Here is a 19,412-nt window from a genome sequence, read left to right as displayed (position 1 = left end):
CATTCGTGTTCAGATCCATTTGAGAGATTTTCGTGACACTTCCAGCTTGACTTCAGATGAAGGCTAGAATGATTCAAAAATCCACTACAAGGTTCTAATCCTGAAAAAGCTTCAGCTTTAATCGATGTGCATCTTTCACTTTTTCCATTTGGAGAATATTTCATATTTTTGCTGCCATCTTGTTTCCAGGGGAGTTTAATGTATCTCTGTGAGACAGTGTGGGTGCAGGGTCTCAGGTGGCGATGTGGGCTACATCAAGGAAGCCGGCGGGTCAGAGTTGGCCCCCGGGCCATAAGTTGGATATCATGGTGACAGATGATGATGGGCACCTCGAGGGCATGCTGGTTTTCTGTCTACATTTGGCTACATGACTTTCTAGTCAGGTGAATAGTCACCTGAAGACAGACTGAAGTCCCTCCGCGTGCAGACCTTTGTTTCGATGAGAAGAACTGATGGCCACAGTCGATCAACGATAACATGAGATAGCTGCCTGAAAACACTGGTAAACTTTGAGCCGAACACCTTCTATATTGGGGAATAAATCTCAGGGTGTGACCTCACGATTAAAAAATAAAACTGAGCCACAGGCCAGTTCAGTTCTTCAAATGTCTCATGGAAACACTGCAGCCTTGAACCTGCCGAGGTGTTTACCCCCGCAGTTCAGCTCAGGATAAACCTATCAAAGCCCTGGATTTGCTTTCATTTCTCGTTCAGTTAAACAGATAACGTGAGTTTATGGAATCATTATCCAGTCCACAGAAATTTGGGGGGTTCATTGGGGCTCCTCTTCAGGGGACACATTTGTGCAGGGACTTCTGAGAGCTTGCTCCACTGGTTTGACATTTTCCTGTGACAGTCCCTCCTCTGAGCCAATTAATTCCAAGAGAAGGGTCCAAAAACTCGGAGGGAAATGAACTACAGACGGATGGTAAAGTGGCCCCCGCGAAGACGTGACCACAGACGGAGGACTGACCACTCTAATGAGGAATAACAAATGGGCCCTATGGCCTTCCCTCCCCGGCTTCTCCCTCTCTCCGCCGCTGACCTTTGGGTTTGGAAATTGATTTACTGTTGCCGCTGTTGATGGTGGCATTTTGAAAACGGTGCCGCCCCCTCTCATTAATTTGGCCACATGTTCGCTGGCTCTGTTAGCTTGGCTGCCCGCCAGCGACTTTTTACAGTCTTATTTACGAATCAATCGGGGAGATGCACCGGTGAAGACATCGCGGCGTCCTGGTGCTTACTGATGTGCAGGAAACAAAGGGAGTGACCTTTGCCAGCGCTGCAGCACTAACACCGCAGCTGGGAAGTCATAAATGATGGGAGGCAGATCTGCATCACAATGACTCATTTACACTACTGTATTAATGCCAGGCCTTGTTTGAGAAGGTGCAGCAGCAGAAGTTTGCGTGTGTGAGGCACCGACATGAGAGATCAGGGACACCCCATAAAATCAACGAAGAGGCTGATGTAAGACCCTCCAAAGTGTCAAAGACAATTATGATGTTTCTCAAAAGGGCCAAAACAAAATGCCAAATTGGGTTTCAGAGGCAAACCCTGCTGCTGCTTGGCATGTACGAGAGCCAGTTAAATTAGTTTGGGCCCCTCATGAGGACGGCTTCGTGCCTCGGAACAGCATGGAATTTGGTGGCATCATTCCGCAGCGATTCAGAGGCAACTTGTGAGGCATTTCTTACCGAAGTTACTGGAAGTTACTAAACCAAGGATTTCACCGATAAGATGGATCAAGCAGCCGCCGCGTCTTGACTAAATGAAAATTAAGAAAAAACTCGTCGCAACTACATAAACAGATGTTGATGTTTATAGAATTATAGAAAACACATCTTCAGCACTTTGTTCATTAGCTACAACTGAACCCCAAAATAAAAGTCCGTTCTACAAAGCACACCATCCCATTTGGACTTTCTTCTGGTTTTTCAACAACTCTCTGGAGCTTGAAATATTTTAAAGCCTTTTAAAACAAACTATCAAATACAATAAGGTATTTTAGTTTTTCCTCTAAAAATAAGGGTGTTTTGGGGTGTTTCAGGTGGGGTCAGCTGGGAGGAAACCGAGGTGTCACCCCAGGACCAGATGGAGAGTTGATACCTTTTCAGTGGCCTGGGAGCCTCATGAGACATGAGAAAGTCAAAAGAAGCCACATACTATACAGCAGAACTAATAAAACATCAGCAATTCCCTTTACAAGAGGGTGACTTTCACTTTCTGATGCTGCTTTCCTTCCCTTCTCCTGTAGCTGAAGATCCATCATTCATCTACTTCTCAACCTCAACAAACCAGAATTTACAGTTATTAAGATCAAGCAAATTGTCATGGCAAACGGGATAAAACAAAAAACAATGGAAGTCATTTTGTAAATTAGAAAGCTCAGGATGGAACGCATTAAGATATCAGGAGGAGGGAAGTCATCTGACTGAGGCTCAGTGTAGAGACTCAGATGACCAAAGACAGTGTGTCCATGGATCAAAGGATGCAAAAGTACACATATACTCAACTGTAGTTTTTTGGTCTTATCATCCTTCAGAATCAGAGAGTACATATCAGCACAATGTGGATTGGTTGATCGGGTTTCTCTCACTCCGCGAGAGCAACGCATCATCATGATAAAATAGCCAGATAAGAGCTGCTGGTTGAGACTGCAAATGGCATCACATCAGCTCTTCCACACGCTGACAAACACGGCGATTTCAAAGTGGTAACACAGGCCTGGAACAACAGACAACTTCAAAGCCAAACTAATGCAACAGCACTTAGCATCTAATATAATCTGATTACCTTTTATCTTTTGCGTGCTTAACTCTGAAATAACGGTTCCAGGAACACGAAACACTGATAACAACGGTGATATTTGCTTCAAGGCGAGCCTGAACCACCAGGCTTTGAGGAATCGCCAAACACAGTGGGCCTTTCTTCCCCACCTGCTGGCAGGAAAATGAGAGAAAAATCTAACCCTGTGAGGATAAACAGAATAAAACGGACGGATGACAGAGTCACCACGTTCTTCTGACCTTCTGGTCTCAGAGGCATGGAGCTGAATATGTTCTGAAACAGCTGACCAAGGCGTCTAGTTAGAATTCATCTGCAGCAAGCACTCGGCGATGACAACAACAACAACAACAGCAGCCAGCTCTAAATCATCATCTAAGTCAAGAGCCACTGCTCTTCTGGCCGGATAGGAAATACATTCTTCAAGGTTTGAGACTGGTACGACACAAAAACATCGCCATTCTCCAGATGCATGAAGAAAAGAAGTTAAAACGGGTATGTGAGGAATACTTATTCACAAGAACTTGTGAGGTGTGTGATTCACTGCCACATTCACCAGCGGCACGAATGAAGGATTCTTTGAAGTTGTCTTTCTTCCTGCTCCACTGCAGAGCTGCTGAGATTCCCCAGACTTGTATCCATCACACGCAGGAGGATTATCTCCAAAAACAACGGCTTTAATATATTGCAAGATTCTCCCCTCCAGGCCCGAAATACTGCGCGTATAAGAAGGACGTTTCTCAGCCTCAACATTGTGACATACCATACTGTATGTTGGAAGACGGATTTCAGAAGCAGGCGTGGGAAAATCCACGTCCCCTACAGCCAGGCAGTAATCTGCATCTTGATCAGAAATGTAAGTGTGTCTTCACATGGCAGGAATACATGAGCTGGAGATGAATGAAGTGAACAAAAAAAAAAAAAAACTTATGTAAATGAATCATTAGGGAAAAAAAGTGGAATACTGTGTCGAGAATAAGAAAATAAATAAAATAAATTTGTTTTCTAGTATGAATAATAAATTTTTTTAAATAATTGTAACAAATTTTGGTGAACTAATTTTTTTGTTTTATCTATTCAAAAACTAGAATTCTATCGGTGAAAAAATATATTATAATATAGTGGACTTATGGGATGTACATTTGGTGAAAATATCTGTAGTGAAGCAGAAAATAAGAATTTAGAATGAAGAATGGGAATTTATAGTCACTCTGACTATAATTTAAAAATGGGAAAATATATTTTTTATGAAATATTTACATATAAGAAGGTGTCATTTCCAAATAGAGACAAGATTTAAAAAAAATGAAACAATACTGACAAATAATAATAAAAAACGCATTGAAAAACTACCAAAAAATATATTATATGTAAAAAAAAAAAAATCAAACGGCAACAATGACAAATATCTGACATCAAAAATATTATAAAAATACACATTTTCAGACATAAACCCACTTCTTGAGAATCAGATCATTCACAAGAAAAGCAGGCAGCAGTTAAATGATATTCCCAGCAGCTGATTGATGATTTTGGACATATGAATGTGACTCATCTAACCTTCAATGTGGGAGAAGGCGTGAAGGCATCAATGAAGCTTGATGTCTGTCGGCCATGTTTCCCTGAACAATAAAGAGTAGCCAGCAAATCAATCAATGAGGCTGATGGACAAAGGCCGTCGGTAAACGCTGGGTTGGCAGTTTCATTAAACAACCACAGAATGGCATCCAATATTTCATCACTCTGACAGGAATCTGGCAATATTTTGAGGGAAAAAAAACAATAATTTAGAGGACGATCAGCAGCGATCATCTGTTCCGTCCACTGATGCTTCCTGTTCCAGAGCTAGAGTTTCGGTTAATCCTTTATTCTCAAAAGTTTAACCATGTTAAATTCAGGCTTTAAATAGAACCACATTAGATAACTGCGTTTTCTGGTCTTCTTAATTCACTTTCTGGCACTCTATCACCCACACTTCTTCCCCCCCAGCACGTCTTACACTTGAGCTAAAGCACTAATATTAGTGTTTAGAACTGAACGCAGAGTCACTTCGGGGCCAAAGTCCGGGGCCTCACATTATGAGGGCCATCGATCCGCCTGAAGCTGAACCATTGAAGGAAGCTCATAGACCTGCCAGCTATTGATTTTCCAAGTGTTTGACCTTCCGTCCACAATTTCCAATGAACATCCCGGGAAGGTAAACAAGCGGCTCGGCAGGCGAGTGACGGCTGGGCGTCAGCTCCTACCTCCATGGAGTCCAGAGGCTCGCCGTTCTTCAGCCAGCGGAAGGAGGGCTTGGGTTTGGCGCTGGCCTTGCACTCCCACGTCAGCGGGTCGTCGATGGTTTTCTGGACGTCCTGAGGCTTCTCTGTCAGGTGGGGCGCAGCTGTGGGGGTCAGAGGATTGTCAGTTAACAGAGGAGCGGGAGAGAAATGCACCGCCGCTGGAGGAGAAATCGAAGAACCGAGCAAGCAAGCGATTAGTTCATTACGCGAACGTCCAAGTGCACAAATCATAAATCCACTTCCAATTAACACAGAGTTGACCTCAGCCTGAGAAATACATAAACATAAAGGAGGACACACACAGCAGCCGGGATCAATGGTGAATATTAAACACCTGCCGCCGTATTGCTGCTGACGTATGAGCGCAGATCCAGAGTATATTTCAGTGACAATGAAATGGTGTTGGATTTGGTCAGGAGTGAAAATCCTGTCTGAGAGTCACTGCGGAGAAAACGCCTCTTTGTTTACGATGCTGGTCCGGCCGACACATTCCGAGAAGATTTACGGAGCTGGAAGGGCGCGCACGTAAAGGGGAATAAAAAAGTCTTGGTTCCTGCCACGGTCAGTGTTCTGGCCCTGAAATGCAGAGTTACACCATCTACCAGATGAAATAAAGCTCGGAAAATGTTTTCTGAACTGCGCCGCTAAAACCAGCTAAAATAATGTCTACAACGAGATTCTAAGATATTAAAATTAAAAGTGTTGTCTGTTGTACTTGTCCAGGACATGGCTCCAAAACAGTCTCAGACCAAGTGGGGGCCCTCAGAAAGTGTAAATTCAGCCTCAGCAGGATGTTTCTGTTTAGAGGGAAGTTTCTAAAGTTTGTTTTGTTTGGTGCCCAGAGGATGGCTGTTTTCTTCATGGCGACGTCATGAACCAACTGAGGGCCAAAACTGAGTCACCAACTCATGCAGCTCATTTCCATTCACTGTGCAACAGTTCAAGAGGAATCTTTTAGAATCTCCAGAATACAAACATGGAGAGAAAAATCATGTGAATGAACAAGTCAGAAACTTAACACATTGGATTTCACTGCTTGTGTGGTAGAGTCGATTGTTGAAGTACATTATGGAAGTGCAGCATGACTATTAAAACTAAACTGGTGAGGAGCAATCCAGTGAAACCTCTCACAGTCAAAACGGCTGCTTTTAAACGACACAAATGTGTCGCCGTGATTCCAAAGGTTGAGTCTGTCACTGCAGTTATGATCACAGTAAACTTGGTCCTATTAGATGACACACTTCACTGAGTTATGAGGCTTCCACACAAAGTCAACGTGAAGTCCCATTCAGGCGCCGTCGCCCGCTAAAGCACCATCTAATTTCATAAATCTCCAGGAACTACGGAAGGACAATTAAGTGGGGAATTGAAAGAGAGGCTGCCTTATTGTCCTCCCTCCAACAATAGTTAGACGTGGCAAACACCGCATCCCGGTATCGATTCTTCTATTCTCTGTAGAGCTGATGGATGTCCCGGCAGCTCCTGTCTATGGGAGTTTAAAATGAGATTACAGATTTTTATCACTTGGAAGGCACCCAGCGCGCCTGGCTTTCAGAAGAGGCCGGACCTAAATCTCACAAGGAGACCAGGCTTTCCACACGGCGCACTTGGTGAACAATAGAGCAAAGAGAAAGCAACAAGTTGCCGATGGATGTTTGTTTATTTAGAAGACATTTCACTCCCACACCATCCAGCGCAATGCATCATGACTCTCATCCCGTGGCACATCCTGATGCCGGAGGCATGGAGTCACATGACATAAAGATGGAGGTTTGGGTTAGGTCAGCCATGGGATGGTGCTCCTTTCACACTGTATTTAACACTGTGTCAATTGCTATGGCGTCTCTCAATGTCTCTGTCTTTTGACTTTTGTAGTGTCCAGGGCTTTTTAGTGCTGTGTTGACCTTATGTGTTGGGATTGCTATACTTCCTGTTACACAATAAGGCAATAAGCCTCATCTACCCGTCACTATTAACTAGATGGGCAGATCACTGTCCATATTAATATAAAACGCCTTGTAAAACTCCTGCAAATATTTTCGTTCTTATTTCGTAGTATTGCATTTACTCCCTCAAACATTGCTTACTTTATTTGAATAAACTAAAAACTGCTGTGTTTGCAGATATTGTTATTCAATTAAAACAAAATTCAAAAATGGAACGTGTTTATTTTTTTTAACGTTACACCCCTACACACCACTGCACTTATTTTATACTATATACTATTCTTTTTTAATTTTATTTTTTAATTCTGACCACCTTGTTTGTAAAGCTGGACAATGCATGCTTTTCAAAAACATTATCAATCCCGAGAGGCTCTTGCGCTTCATATTACTCTGGTAAATTTAGCTTCCCACCTCACCCCAGCACCTGAAAAATCTTTATTATCATATCAAAGGCATCCTGTTTGTGGAGGAAATAAAAGTCCTGCTTGATGATTTCTCTCCTTGCCTGGTGGGCTGACGCCGTCGTGAATAAACAGCAAATTAATGAGGAGAGAAACCATAAAAATGCTTCATCAAGGAGCATGAAGAGCATTTTCAGGATATGGCCCATAAGCTCCGTGTTGGGGATAAGAACAGGGAATAAATCGAGTGTGATAGTTGGACTGCCGGCATGATTAAGCAGCTGATAACACCCTCTCCTAATAAATCCATTTGTCAACTCCACAAAACGTGTTGCGGACGCAACAATTATTTTGGACTCTAAAAGCTTTTCATCAAACTACGGTTAAAGACGCAGAAATGAGGGGGAAGGAAACCACTTTTACCCACCGTAGAAAGACAGCTTTCCTTTGACGGAGTTTCGTCCTCTGCTGTTCTCCGCCAGACATTCATAGACCCCGGCGTCCTCCTGCTGGAAGTACGGGATTTCTAAGACACCGCTGGCCTTATTCAAGTCCACCTTCCTGGTCGGAGCGACTCCGTCCACTCGTCTCCAGCTGATGGTTGGCACCGGACTACAGGCAGGAGAGCGACGACAAGGGTCACGACCAAAAAACTGAATGTTATTCAGGTACAAAACATTCAATCATTCGGGGTCATCTGGGGTTGTGCTGTGTTGAGCTCCTCTTTATTCATTTAGAAAAGACATTTGAGTCAACACTAACCAGTAACAAACTGGAACAGCTTACTTAACAATGAACATGATACCTGGTAATTCATTAATATTAATATGAAGAACATAATTTATGATTTATAATTCACCAGCATAAAAATATGCAATATGCAAAAAACCTTTTTTGTTGAATATTTCCATTTTAAATTAATTTACAAATATTAACAAATATAATTTTTATATTTCACTTATCAGCAACAGGAAAACTTATTCTTCTTATAATTATTTAACTTATTTTATTATTATTTTTATTGATTAATCTCACCATGCATCTCTTTGGACTGTCTCCATATTGTTTTTAAAGACAGAGATCAATTAAAAATAAAAAATAAGGTCAACTTAAGTTAGGAAAAAAAAGCATTTAAATATCTATTAATTAATGAATTCATAAATTCCATTTAATATATATGTATTTATATATATACATATCTAATTACGCTTCACCCCTGAATATTTCATCTAATTCTTAACTGGGATGAGATCACAATCATTTCTCGGCTCAGTCACAACTTAGATTTTCATAAGCTCAGTGTTCAAGTCCTTTCATATCACATAAACCTCACTGTGTGCTGAAGAATCTCTGAAGCTTGATCAACTGACTTTCAGCTACGAGTCTGTTTAATGATCCCACCACAGAGTCCAAAGCCCTCGTGAACATGAGCAGCAATCTGGAGAAAAGCCTTTCAACTTTTCTAAAAGAGCGACTGCACGTGTCACAGAAATCCTCCAGATGCTTCCTGGTTCCACTCTCATCCCATTTTGGACACTAAAATGGGGCGAACAGATCCAGTCCTCAAGACCGTTGCGGATTATTGCTCCACTTGATTTACCGGCTGGTGTCATCACTCCATCTGTGGGGAGTCTGGCTCCACTATTTTAAAAGGCGCGTAATTAAATCACAGTGCCGCGCTTTAACAGACTGTTCCTGCGAAGGAATGCTTTCGTGAAACCCTCCGCAGTTACCGCAGAGTTGCACCAGGAACGCACGTGGCTGCCCTAATGACAAGCAGAGGGACTCACTTTCCAAGTGCAAAACATTCCAGCGTTACAGTCGAGCTCTTCGCGACCGGAACAATCTCTGGGAACTGCACTTCGATCTTCGGCTCGTATTCGCCCATCACACCTGGAGTCCGAAACAGAAGCAGAATGTCCATGTCACTCTGGTCTGGCTTGGGGTGGGAGAAGGTTAGGACAGAAATAAAAACCAAGTTTGGAGTCTCACGGGGCAAACGCAGAACATAAATCACTCGGTGGCCATAAGGGGGGAAATGACAAGAGCGAAGTTCAGGCTGTTGCTAGTAGAACTCTTTCATGACAAATTCAGGAAGCTTGTTCGGGGCAAATTGAAAAACCTTCATAATACGGTGGACATACCGTCCAGCCGCAGCACCAGCGGTGTCGGGGGTCCCTGGATGCTGCTCTTGGTGACCGTGTTGGTGACGACACAAGTGTAGTTGCCCACGTCGGACGGCTCCACTTTGGCAATGTAGAGGTTCCCCGTCTTCTGGGACACGAAACGCCGCGTGTCCTGGACGACAAACGACGGGTACTGGTTGAAGATCCATGTAAAGGTGAGTTCTGCGAACAGAGAGAGAGGAAGCTGAGAAATCCGACCCTGAATCCAAAACATTTATCATGGTTATTTCATGTCTTTGACAGCTGAGACACAGAGGGGCGCTCCCAGCTTCACCTACTATCCAGTGAGTCAGAGACTGGAGCTCCTTCTTAACAAGCAGGAAACAAACAGTCTCAATGAAAGGGTGGCACTCTGACTCCCTCTGCTCTGTGACATAATCCTGCGGTAACTTTGTGGTCCCAGCGTCCAGCTGAAATGCCCTATGCGTCATGTGTAGCTCATCCATCAATAATTCCTTCCTTTGGAATGGTGCAACCAACAGGACGCAACAAAGTGAAACTGCAAATAAGAGGGTTCTAATTGCTGACTTTTAAAAATTGATGATCAGGAAACAGGAAGCGGAAGGCGGATGGCCAGGGATGGAAAACTGCGATAATGAATGGCGGTGAGTGGCAGATTTTCATTGCAGTTCCATTTAGCCCCAGTATAATGAACAGGCCGCATCAATTCCACCTTAATGACGTGAGAGAAGGAAGGAGAAATGGAACATGACAGGCCAAGGACGTCCAGAATAGAGAGTGGGTTTATGCTCTTACTGTGGGAAACATGCCGTCAAAGTTCCGCGAGCGCGTTCCCTTGGCTGTTAAAATGGTTCGCCACAAGCTTCCCACGAGCTTTGTTTGCCGACAAACATCCATCTTGGGTCAGAACAAGTGATTTCAGCCTTCGGTGGATCTAAATGCCCACATCCATTAGTGAAAAAGGGTCAGATGCATTAGGTCTCAGTTTAGCCATTGAAGGCGAAGGATGACACATTCAAAGGAAATGGAACAAAAAAAAAAAAACAGTTTTCCATGTGTCCCGCCAACATCAAGCTACTTCCTGTGGCTGCGGAGAGAACTTTGACACGTCGTTAAAATGAGATAATGGGCCTTGTGCATCATTCAGGAGGAATCGAAAGCCTTTGAAATGAGGCGGATCCGTGTCGAGGGCTCCAGTGTGCTGATCATGAATGAGATTTGTGCCGACGTGTCTCAGTCTGCGCTGGCGACACGACACTTTCATGAGTTCGTCATGCAAGGATTTACGTTTACGTTGCGAGTCAGGGTTGTAAAAAGTGAAACAGTGAGCAGCAAATAAATATGAGTCCAAGAAGTCGTGAAGACGAGGCGTCCCTAGTTTAGAAGGAGCCGAGTTTATTCGTCTCACAAGCCTTTTGGTCATGAGCGACAAAACAAGATGGAGGACAGCAGGTCAGTGTATTGGCAAGAACCTGGTGATACGATACGCATCCCGATACAGTACAGTATAAATACAGAAATATTTTTTCACAAGAGCCATTACTTTAAGAACTAACAAAAACATTATTTGCATTTAAACTATGGAATGAATCATAGGACACATCAAAGGACATGTACCTCTAAACATGAAGTTCAGAACATTTCACACTACGTGTTTACGGCAATTTACCTACATCTACTATTTATATTCATGTTATTGTATTTTTGTCAACACGCATATATGTGCGTTTGCTGAGGCAACTAATGCATAAAGTAGTCGGTGACTGACTATCAACATAATCATTGGTTGCAGCCCTAGTTTTCTGCACAGCTCTTGAGCAAGTCTTTGTACCCATTGAATGCTAGGGGGGATGGTGCAATTGCTTCAGATTCTACCATGGTACAGGTTAGCTCATGCTGAAGAGCAGTCCACTAAAGGAGCTGGAGGAGGTCGGGAGTCTTCATGCAACTCAAAAACACTGACATATACAGGCGATTCTATTGTTAGTAGGAGCAGATAAAGTACCGCAATATATCAGTGTATTTATCCTTTATTACACCCAGAAGTTCTTGTCTCAGGTGGTCTGGACTCCGAAGACTAAAAGTGCCCTTTGCTTTCATAAAAGCTGAGGTGGCTCACACTGGACATGCCCTCAGGGTGGAAGCCCTAGGTCAGATCCACAGCTCATCATGTCTCAAAAGTTCCTTTCTAAGAATTTGTGCAATTCTGACATGATCGATTTGGAATACTCTACTTGAATGCATGTTGAAAGTCACAGCTAAAAATGGAGCTTAAAGCACCAGTCCCCTCACATTCCCTCCAAGCAAGGCGATGAGGAAACCTAAGCAAACACTTTGACACCGATACTTTTTAGATGATTCATGGTTGAGCCCATCACAGCGTCCTCAGCTTCTCCATCAATGGGAGTGATCTATCACGACAGCTGCCAAAATATATTGGCGTAAAATGGATCATTCCGTCCGCCGCGCGAGGTCTCCGGTTCACAGCAGCGATCCATCAACACAAGTAGGAATGAAAGTCTGTTGGTATGAATAAATGAGGTCGTCGTTTCTGCTCTTGCCTGCTTTTATTGGGTGTGAAAGGAAAACGGCAGGGAGGGGGCATCGACCCACTTCCCATGCAGCTGACCGGCATGAGCAATTTTTCATTCTTGGACGTTGCTGATCGGACGCTGACGTTGACTTTCTGATCTATGAAGCAATAGAATTGTGTCAGAAAATATTACTGCTGATTTTGAGAGTTTTTCTTAGTGCAAGGCCTGAGTTTTATCAAGCACCATTTTGTCCCAGTACGAGCCAAAAACACAAAAACTTGAGAGGCATCTTCTCTTCAGGAATAAAAATGAAGAATTATTCTGACCGCGCTGATCTCCTGAGCTCATTAAAGCTTGACACCAAACAGCATGTAAACAAACGCCACACAGGAGGTCATAAAAACACCCACCTGCTTTCATAGAACTGCGATGTAAACATCGACGCATAGACCTTCGCTCCCTTCAGGAGCCAAAGTCTTTCATCGTGATCTAATACCTTCAAGAATCCAGTGTCCACGCAGGATGTTATTTAATCGGGATCAATATGACACACTGTAATCGCTGTTTAATGGCATCGATCTGAAATGGCCTTTACAACAGCAACGCTCCCTTAAATGTCCAGAAATTAAATTCAGACTTGATTGTGCTTAATCAGAAAGAAAAAAGACACCACGTATGGCTTTTCCTCCTCTGCACAGTCAAATATCGATCCCTATACGAGAGACATCAATATCGCAGACGGATGGGAGATTTAGCGCCGCAGACTTGGGCTAATAGTGTGGCAAAGCGTGGCACGGGGACCACGGGAAAGTCGGCACAGTTTTCCACCGACTCTCTTTATTGAGTGTTAAACACGAAGCGTATTTTTAAACGCTTCTTTTGACGTCAAGTTCCCATCAGAAGAAAGAGACTGTGCCGCATCAATTATTGAGGGAGGATAATATTTGGGAGAAAGACGTCAGACGAGATGAACAGGAATTATTTAAGAGAAAGTGTCCATTAAAAGAAAACATCAAGACCCAGTTATTGTGCCACAAATGATTCCACTTCCCAGATAAATATTTCCTCCCACGCAGCGAGGCGACACATATGCAGGGGCTCGTTTTAAATTTGGCAAAGCGACGAGAAGACTGCTGATGCTGGAGCCATCTGTGCGCGAGAGTGGGCTTTACTACAGGGATTTTTTTATTTTTAACTGGGGGTGCGGCGACACAGCCTTGCAATGAGACGGTTGTAGGTTTGAAACCAGCTACAAGTGACCTGTCCACAAAGTCCCCTGCCTCCTGCCCTCGGGCCACTGTGACCCTAATAGGGAGCAACAGGGGGCTGCATCAAAATGAAGATGTCTTTTTTTGGAAAATACATTTGAGGGCTCAATATTTTCTTTTATATTAATATTTTCTCCATCTCTGACTGCAGTTTAGTTTGAATGGTTTCCAGAAAGGCAGTCGATATCACTCATATTCCCTTCTGAAGCTTGGACATGTTCGCTGGTTGGCCTGACGCGGAAGGATCTCCACACACCTCTCAGAGGTGAGTCAGTCAGCGTCCACTCATTTCCTCTGCAGTCAATGTTTTCTCGCAGCGGAAGCAATCTCAGTCCTCCCGACCGAAAACTTTGGGCCAGCATTAGCAGGAACAAAGAGGAGAGAAGGGTGACGGAAGCCAGACATGATTTAGAACTCGCACATTTCCATTTCCTGAATTCCATCGGCGCAGCTGCAGACTGGTTGAAGTTGAGGCAAATTATTGGATGGTGTTATTTTGGTATATGTGAGCAGAATCTAAAAGCCAAATGATGATACTATCATCACTATCATTATTGTTCTCTAGAAAAAGTTTTTATCAAAGTGATCAATCAACAAACATTAACATTGACTGCAAGTTTCCAGATGTATTTCTCCATGCTGATGTCAGCATGAAAGTTGACAACCAGACAACCAATAAGTTAAACAAGGTTCCACATTACTTTAAAAACTTGAAAAAAATGCAATCTTTATAGCTAAATATCTTTACAGTCATATCAAGATATGACAGTATAAATCTTTATCCTCATATATTATGAGATTTATTTGTACATTTATGGATATTCCTTTATAAAACATGTTTGAGTCCCTTGCTTTCTTTTTCATGTCACGTTTGTGCAACAAAACTCTACAATACATATCAAAATTTGAAAACGCTTCTCAGTCCACAAGACAGGGTTCTTAGTTTAGGTGTCAAACCTAAATAAAACTGCATTTTAGGCAATATGTCTTTTTAATTGTAAAGTAAATCACTTACAAGTAGGCAGTTAACCAGGAGGAAAAGCCAGGCGGCATAGTAGTGACGATTCATGTGTGTCTCAGAATGTGTTAGGAGACAGAATTCAGGCAGCGCAGTGCCTCTCCTGCCCCAGTGTGGGTCGTTATTAGCGGTGAATCTTGATCACGGTGGCAGCGTGCGGCTGCGAGGAAGACAGAGCACCTTCAGATAGAGACTCTAATTACTCATCCTGGCAAGACCTCAGCAACAGATCGTCTCTGCAGTCTGCATGCCAAAGATTCTCCGCTGCCACCAAATTAACTATCGGGATTGAATGTCCCGGAGTGAGAATGACCCAGCAAACAATAACAATGACCCGACGTGAGTCAAAAATCCACAGCACTATGCAACTTGCTTCTATCAGTCCCATTGGGTGGGAAAAGGTTTCCCCAATTTTGAATAAACTGGGAGCAAACAAACACACGCAATCACTTCTGTGGGTGACACTTGGTCACTGGATCCCGACAAGTCCTTCAGTAAGTCGCGTCAAAAAGTAGATCAAACTGCAAGGGGTGGTGGAGAGGCAGAATTGTAGCCCTACATCAACTGAAGAAGCATGTTAAAAACACCGCAAAACACACTTGGACGTCATCTTCTCTGCGTCCATCAGAGACTAGGCTGTCATTTCAGTGAGTCAGATGACGTGAAGCATTTTGAAGCTACGCCCCAAATAACCCCACAGCAGAGAAAACAGTGTTTAGTAAGCTGAAACGTCTGACTGGACAGTTTCACTCCTACAGAGTGAGCACATCAGCTTCACTTAATGACAGTGTCAAGTTCTTCAAAGGAAAAAAACTGACGTATTCACAGTTTCACTGGCGTATTAAATATCACTAACTTTGCATTTCACACATATTATATACCGAACAGGTGACGCCCCTGAGTATATTTTTATCATAAGGCTGTAGAAATATTTTTTTAAAGTCTTTAACCAAGATAAAAAAATATGATATTCAACGTGACACCGACAAACTTTACACCTCAGAAATAACACAATTAAGCAAAGCAAGATGATGAAATTGAACATGACCTGTTTTACATATTTATAATAAGAGTTTTCTGCCTTGGCCTTCCATTATTCAGTTTCCATGCCATTTGAAGAGGAAGTCCAGGCATTTTCAGTGGCAGGTGAGAGCAGCCTGGTGGTCTCCCTTCTCTGCTGCCGCATGGCTCTGAGGGAGACAACACTCCATAACCAGCATTTTAACCAAAATGAAATCATTTTGGCTCCAAATAAACATGCTTCAGTACCGCTCTCTAATTCACCATCCATCATTTTAAAGCTCCTTTTATTAATCACTTGAAATTTTTAATAGGTCAATTGTTCAGAGTGATTGTACTTTAGACGCCCGCCTTGATGTACGATCCAGGGCTCGACCTGTGAATTAAGTGGGCTAATGAGCGTCTCTGTCGAGGAGTGACAAGTTAGTGCTGGCTGCGGCAGGAAGTCATGTTGTCATTACTTTACAAAGGACTTGGCTGACACCCAACAGCAGATTTCTGTGGAGGACCACGGCTCCATCATAACACTGAAGAGGTCTTACCTCCAGAATGTGCGGGCGGTCCGCACAGCAACACCACTCCTTGACCTTCTCGGACCCTCACCGGACTCCTTTGCTGAGTCTTGAAGTTCTCCAAGTCTGTTCACACGACACAAAAAGGACAGGATGAGACAGCGGCCGTGGGCACACGGAGCAACCAAAGCCGAACACGGATGAGCTTATTAAACATGGAGTTAAACGCTTGGCTGCGCGGTAGTTGAATATTTTCATGAAACACGGACAATGTTTGCATAAATGCCAGCTAGAAAGTCCTGAACGCTTGTGACTGGAACAGAAGCAATTCTTCAAGTATAAGTCACACATGAGTGAGTTTAATTGGAAGAGCGTACTGTTATCACTTCCGGTGTTTCATCCACTGCGCACAGGCCCGCCACAATTAAAGGACAAAAAGGGAAATGTCATTTGTATGTGGGCCCATGACTTGTTGACAACCAGCTGAGAGAAAGCAAACAGCGACACTTCCCCTCCCTCCCCGCGCTTCGAGGAGATACGGCTGCCGAATATGCAGTTGCCATATCATAATATTGCGAGGATTGAATTTTTTAAAAAATGGAGGAAGAATGGAAAACTGACACCTCCTGTGTACAAGCGCAGCAGGATGAGTCTGTGCATTATATATACAGTTCATGATCCCTGCAGACACTGATATAATGGATGCAGCGTTACATTATTACCATTGCAAATATGCATTTGTTCCTCGCACCATTGTTATTCCCAATACATGGTACATTCACGATGAATTATAAAGTAAGTGGTTTTAAATGTAGTTTACACAATGCTGGAGGCCATAAACCCGCCGATCATGTTGCATTAATGAAGGTATAATACGGAGAATAGAAATGATGAACGTTGAAAATGGAGAGCTTTTTTCTATTCCTCACTTGTCCCAGCAATGCTGGGACTTTAAAATAATTTGCATCAACTTTATTCTTGTTGAATATGAGGCTCTCCACTGCACGTGACCTATCAAATATCAGGAATATGAATGTAAATCAACAACACAGCGGCCAAAATATAGCATGATCCCTGAGCCATCCCATGGTTTGAGTCATAGTTCACTGTGAAGGGCGATGAATGATACAATTGCGATATGACACGCATCCCGATACCGGATTGGAATACTGTAAGTTCAGCAATACAGTATATTGCAATAAGAGCAATAATCTTGCATGAAAACAGGCTTATTGTTTGACGTCAGTCCAGTAAGGCAAAAATAAAATGTCACAAATGTAGTAGCATATCCAAGTATCTATGTATTAAATATCAATATACACAACTATAGCACCTGGATTATCCATACATGAAAGTTGGCACTTGCTCAGGGACATCGCAGAGAAGGGGGGCGCTAAAGATTGAGAGAGGTTTGTCCTGCCTCTCATTGATTTCCAACAAACAATAATCCAGAAGTTGGACTTTAAATTCAAGAAAACTTTGCCCACTAATTTCATTACTCAGACGCAGCACAAGGAATTCTGATGCAGCTGAACGCACCGATGGCCGTGCTCTTTCTCTTCAGTCATGATGTGGAAGATTTGAAACAAGCTCTTCTCAAAACCAACAGCTCCTAAAAAGCCCTTTCAATATATTCCTATTTTAATCAAAGCATCGGAGCCTGACGCATATTCAGTGCACTTACGGACATTAAAGGAGAGTCGTTGAAACAGATGTGTTGTCTTTCGTTCTTTTCTCTCCAGCGGGTGAGGTGGTATCAGGAGTGCTTCTGAAAGCACAGATTATAAACTAGCATTTTTTTCCTGCAAAGTTTCACCGCTCCCTTCCCCGCTCTGGGTCGTCATGCTCGGGATGCAAATGCTTCTGACAAACTGTGTTCATATCTGGGAAAATATTGGAGTTGCTCAACACACTGTGGGGGTGAAGCGCTCCTTATCAAAACTCCTTTGGAGGACGGCGGCGTGAAAATGAACACGGTAAAAGCCAACAATGCCTGACAGGCCGAGCTGCTCTGCACCCGGGGATCGTCTTATCAAGCCTATCAGGGCTGGGCTCCACCATGTGCGCCGCCACGTCAGGGTTCAGGCTATTTTCGGTACCTTCAGAGCCATGAAATTGGATGTGAATTAGCATTTTTTTGGGGGGCTGCTATTCCAATGTGACCCATTGTAATGAATGAGAGGCGAGCGCTGAGAGGAGAAATTAAGCCCTTCTGCTGGAGGGTGAACTGGAGGACGGCCCACCGGATTTCTTAAAACAAAGTGGAACGTTCTCTGCAACAATTGTTTTGACACGTTCAACCAAGTACTGAACTCCTTCAGTGTCATAATGAGACAGGCTTTTTCAGGGTTGTCAACAAAACAGAGTTTGCTGAGCAGCATAGGTGTGTCCGATAATAGTGATACGCTCAAATACAGCGATACTGTCTTGATATTTGCAGTCGGCAATATCGACATTTAATACACAGACACTCCTCCTAACCTTTTAATTCTGTACACTAGAGTTACTTTGTTGATAAAGGGAGTCATTCATTCCCTTGGTGAAACGCAAGATTTCACTGGAAATCGCAACAATAAACTTGTTTTCATGCACATAATATTAATGTAAAACCCTCAAAACAGGGCTCTTATTCACAAATATAGCAACATATTGCTGAACTCAGAGTATCACAGTACTGCATCATATCACCACTCCTGTATTGGGATACATATAGTATCGCACTTTACCTTGCTGCTGCAAAAAAACTAAAAACTAATTCAGTGAAACCTCACATCATTTTTAAACAGAGAGCACCAGCTCGTAGCCTCTGAAAATGGGGGCACCGTTTCATCCACCCTGGAATACACTTTCACAATGCTACTCATCACTATGGGCCAAAACAGAGCCATGACTTGTAAAACGACTCATTCGACAACTTTGAAGTAGTGTTGTCGTACTCAAGATCAGCCTTGGTCCGAAGACTACTTTTTTAGTGTCTGGGTATCGTCTCAAATGCATTTTTATTATTTTATTTGTTGCCGTCTCAGGATTTCTATTCAAGCCTGCTCAAAACCAACAAAAAAAATAAAGAAAAAAAACTGTCATTATTGGTAAAAGAAAGACTCTGGCTTTTTGTTGAGTTTTGTTATGCTTTTACCTTTGAACTCCCAGACTGATCCACAAAAGGGCCACAGTGGGTGTCAGCTACCGTTGCAACCAACCTGGAGAATACCCAAACACCAGTGACATCAGGTGTCTGAAGACTGTTGTTGACATCTGACTGGTCAACCAATGTGTACCTGCACCTGCTGTGGCTCCTCTGTGGATCAGTTTCAGACTCCTTTTTTGTACTGCTTTAGTCCTGCTCAGTCTGGACCTCCATATATCTTGTTCTCTGTCGCGATACTCTCTCGATACTAACCAGAAGCCTCTTGAATTATTACTTTTTAGGTGCAATATATTGATTTAAAACAGTAATTGAGAGCAAAAAGAAGCCACCAGTCGGCTGATATAAT

At 43.1% G+C, this 19,412-nt stretch overlaps 1 protein-coding gene across 3 annotated transcripts in view; it reads right to left on the bottom strand.

Annotated features, from left to right (window-relative positions):
- Positions 1–19,412, bottom strand: part of cntn3a.1 (contactin 3a, tandem duplicate 1) — an 81,597-nt gene that overhangs the window by 22,854 nt on the left and 39,331 nt on the right. For all 3 annotated transcript variants that reach the window (XR_008413036.1, XM_053850638.1, XM_053850637.1), the window contains exons 6-10: positions 15,949–16,044; positions 9,564–9,767; positions 9,210–9,312; positions 7,847–8,031; positions 5,034–5,173 (exon numbers count right to left, since the gene is read on the bottom strand). Coding sequence is in view for 2 of the 3 variants with exons in the window: in XM_053850638.1 (XP_053706613.1) it covers positions 5,034–5,173; positions 7,847–8,031; positions 9,210–9,312; positions 9,564–9,767; positions 15,949–16,044 (728 nt within the window). In the remaining variant the exon portion in view is untranslated. The remainder of the gene's footprint in view (positions 1–5,033; positions 5,174–7,846; positions 8,032–9,209; positions 9,313–9,563; positions 9,768–15,948; positions 16,045–19,412) is intronic.

Source organism: Synchiropus splendidus, chromosome 18 (genome assembly GCF_027744825.2).
Source record: "Synchiropus splendidus isolate RoL2022-P1 chromosome 18, RoL_Sspl_1.0, whole genome shotgun sequence".
Classification (NCBI taxonomy): Eukaryota; Metazoa; Chordata; class Actinopteri; order Syngnathiformes; family Callionymidae; genus Synchiropus; species Synchiropus splendidus.
This window is presented reverse-complemented; position numbering and strand designations above follow the sequence as displayed.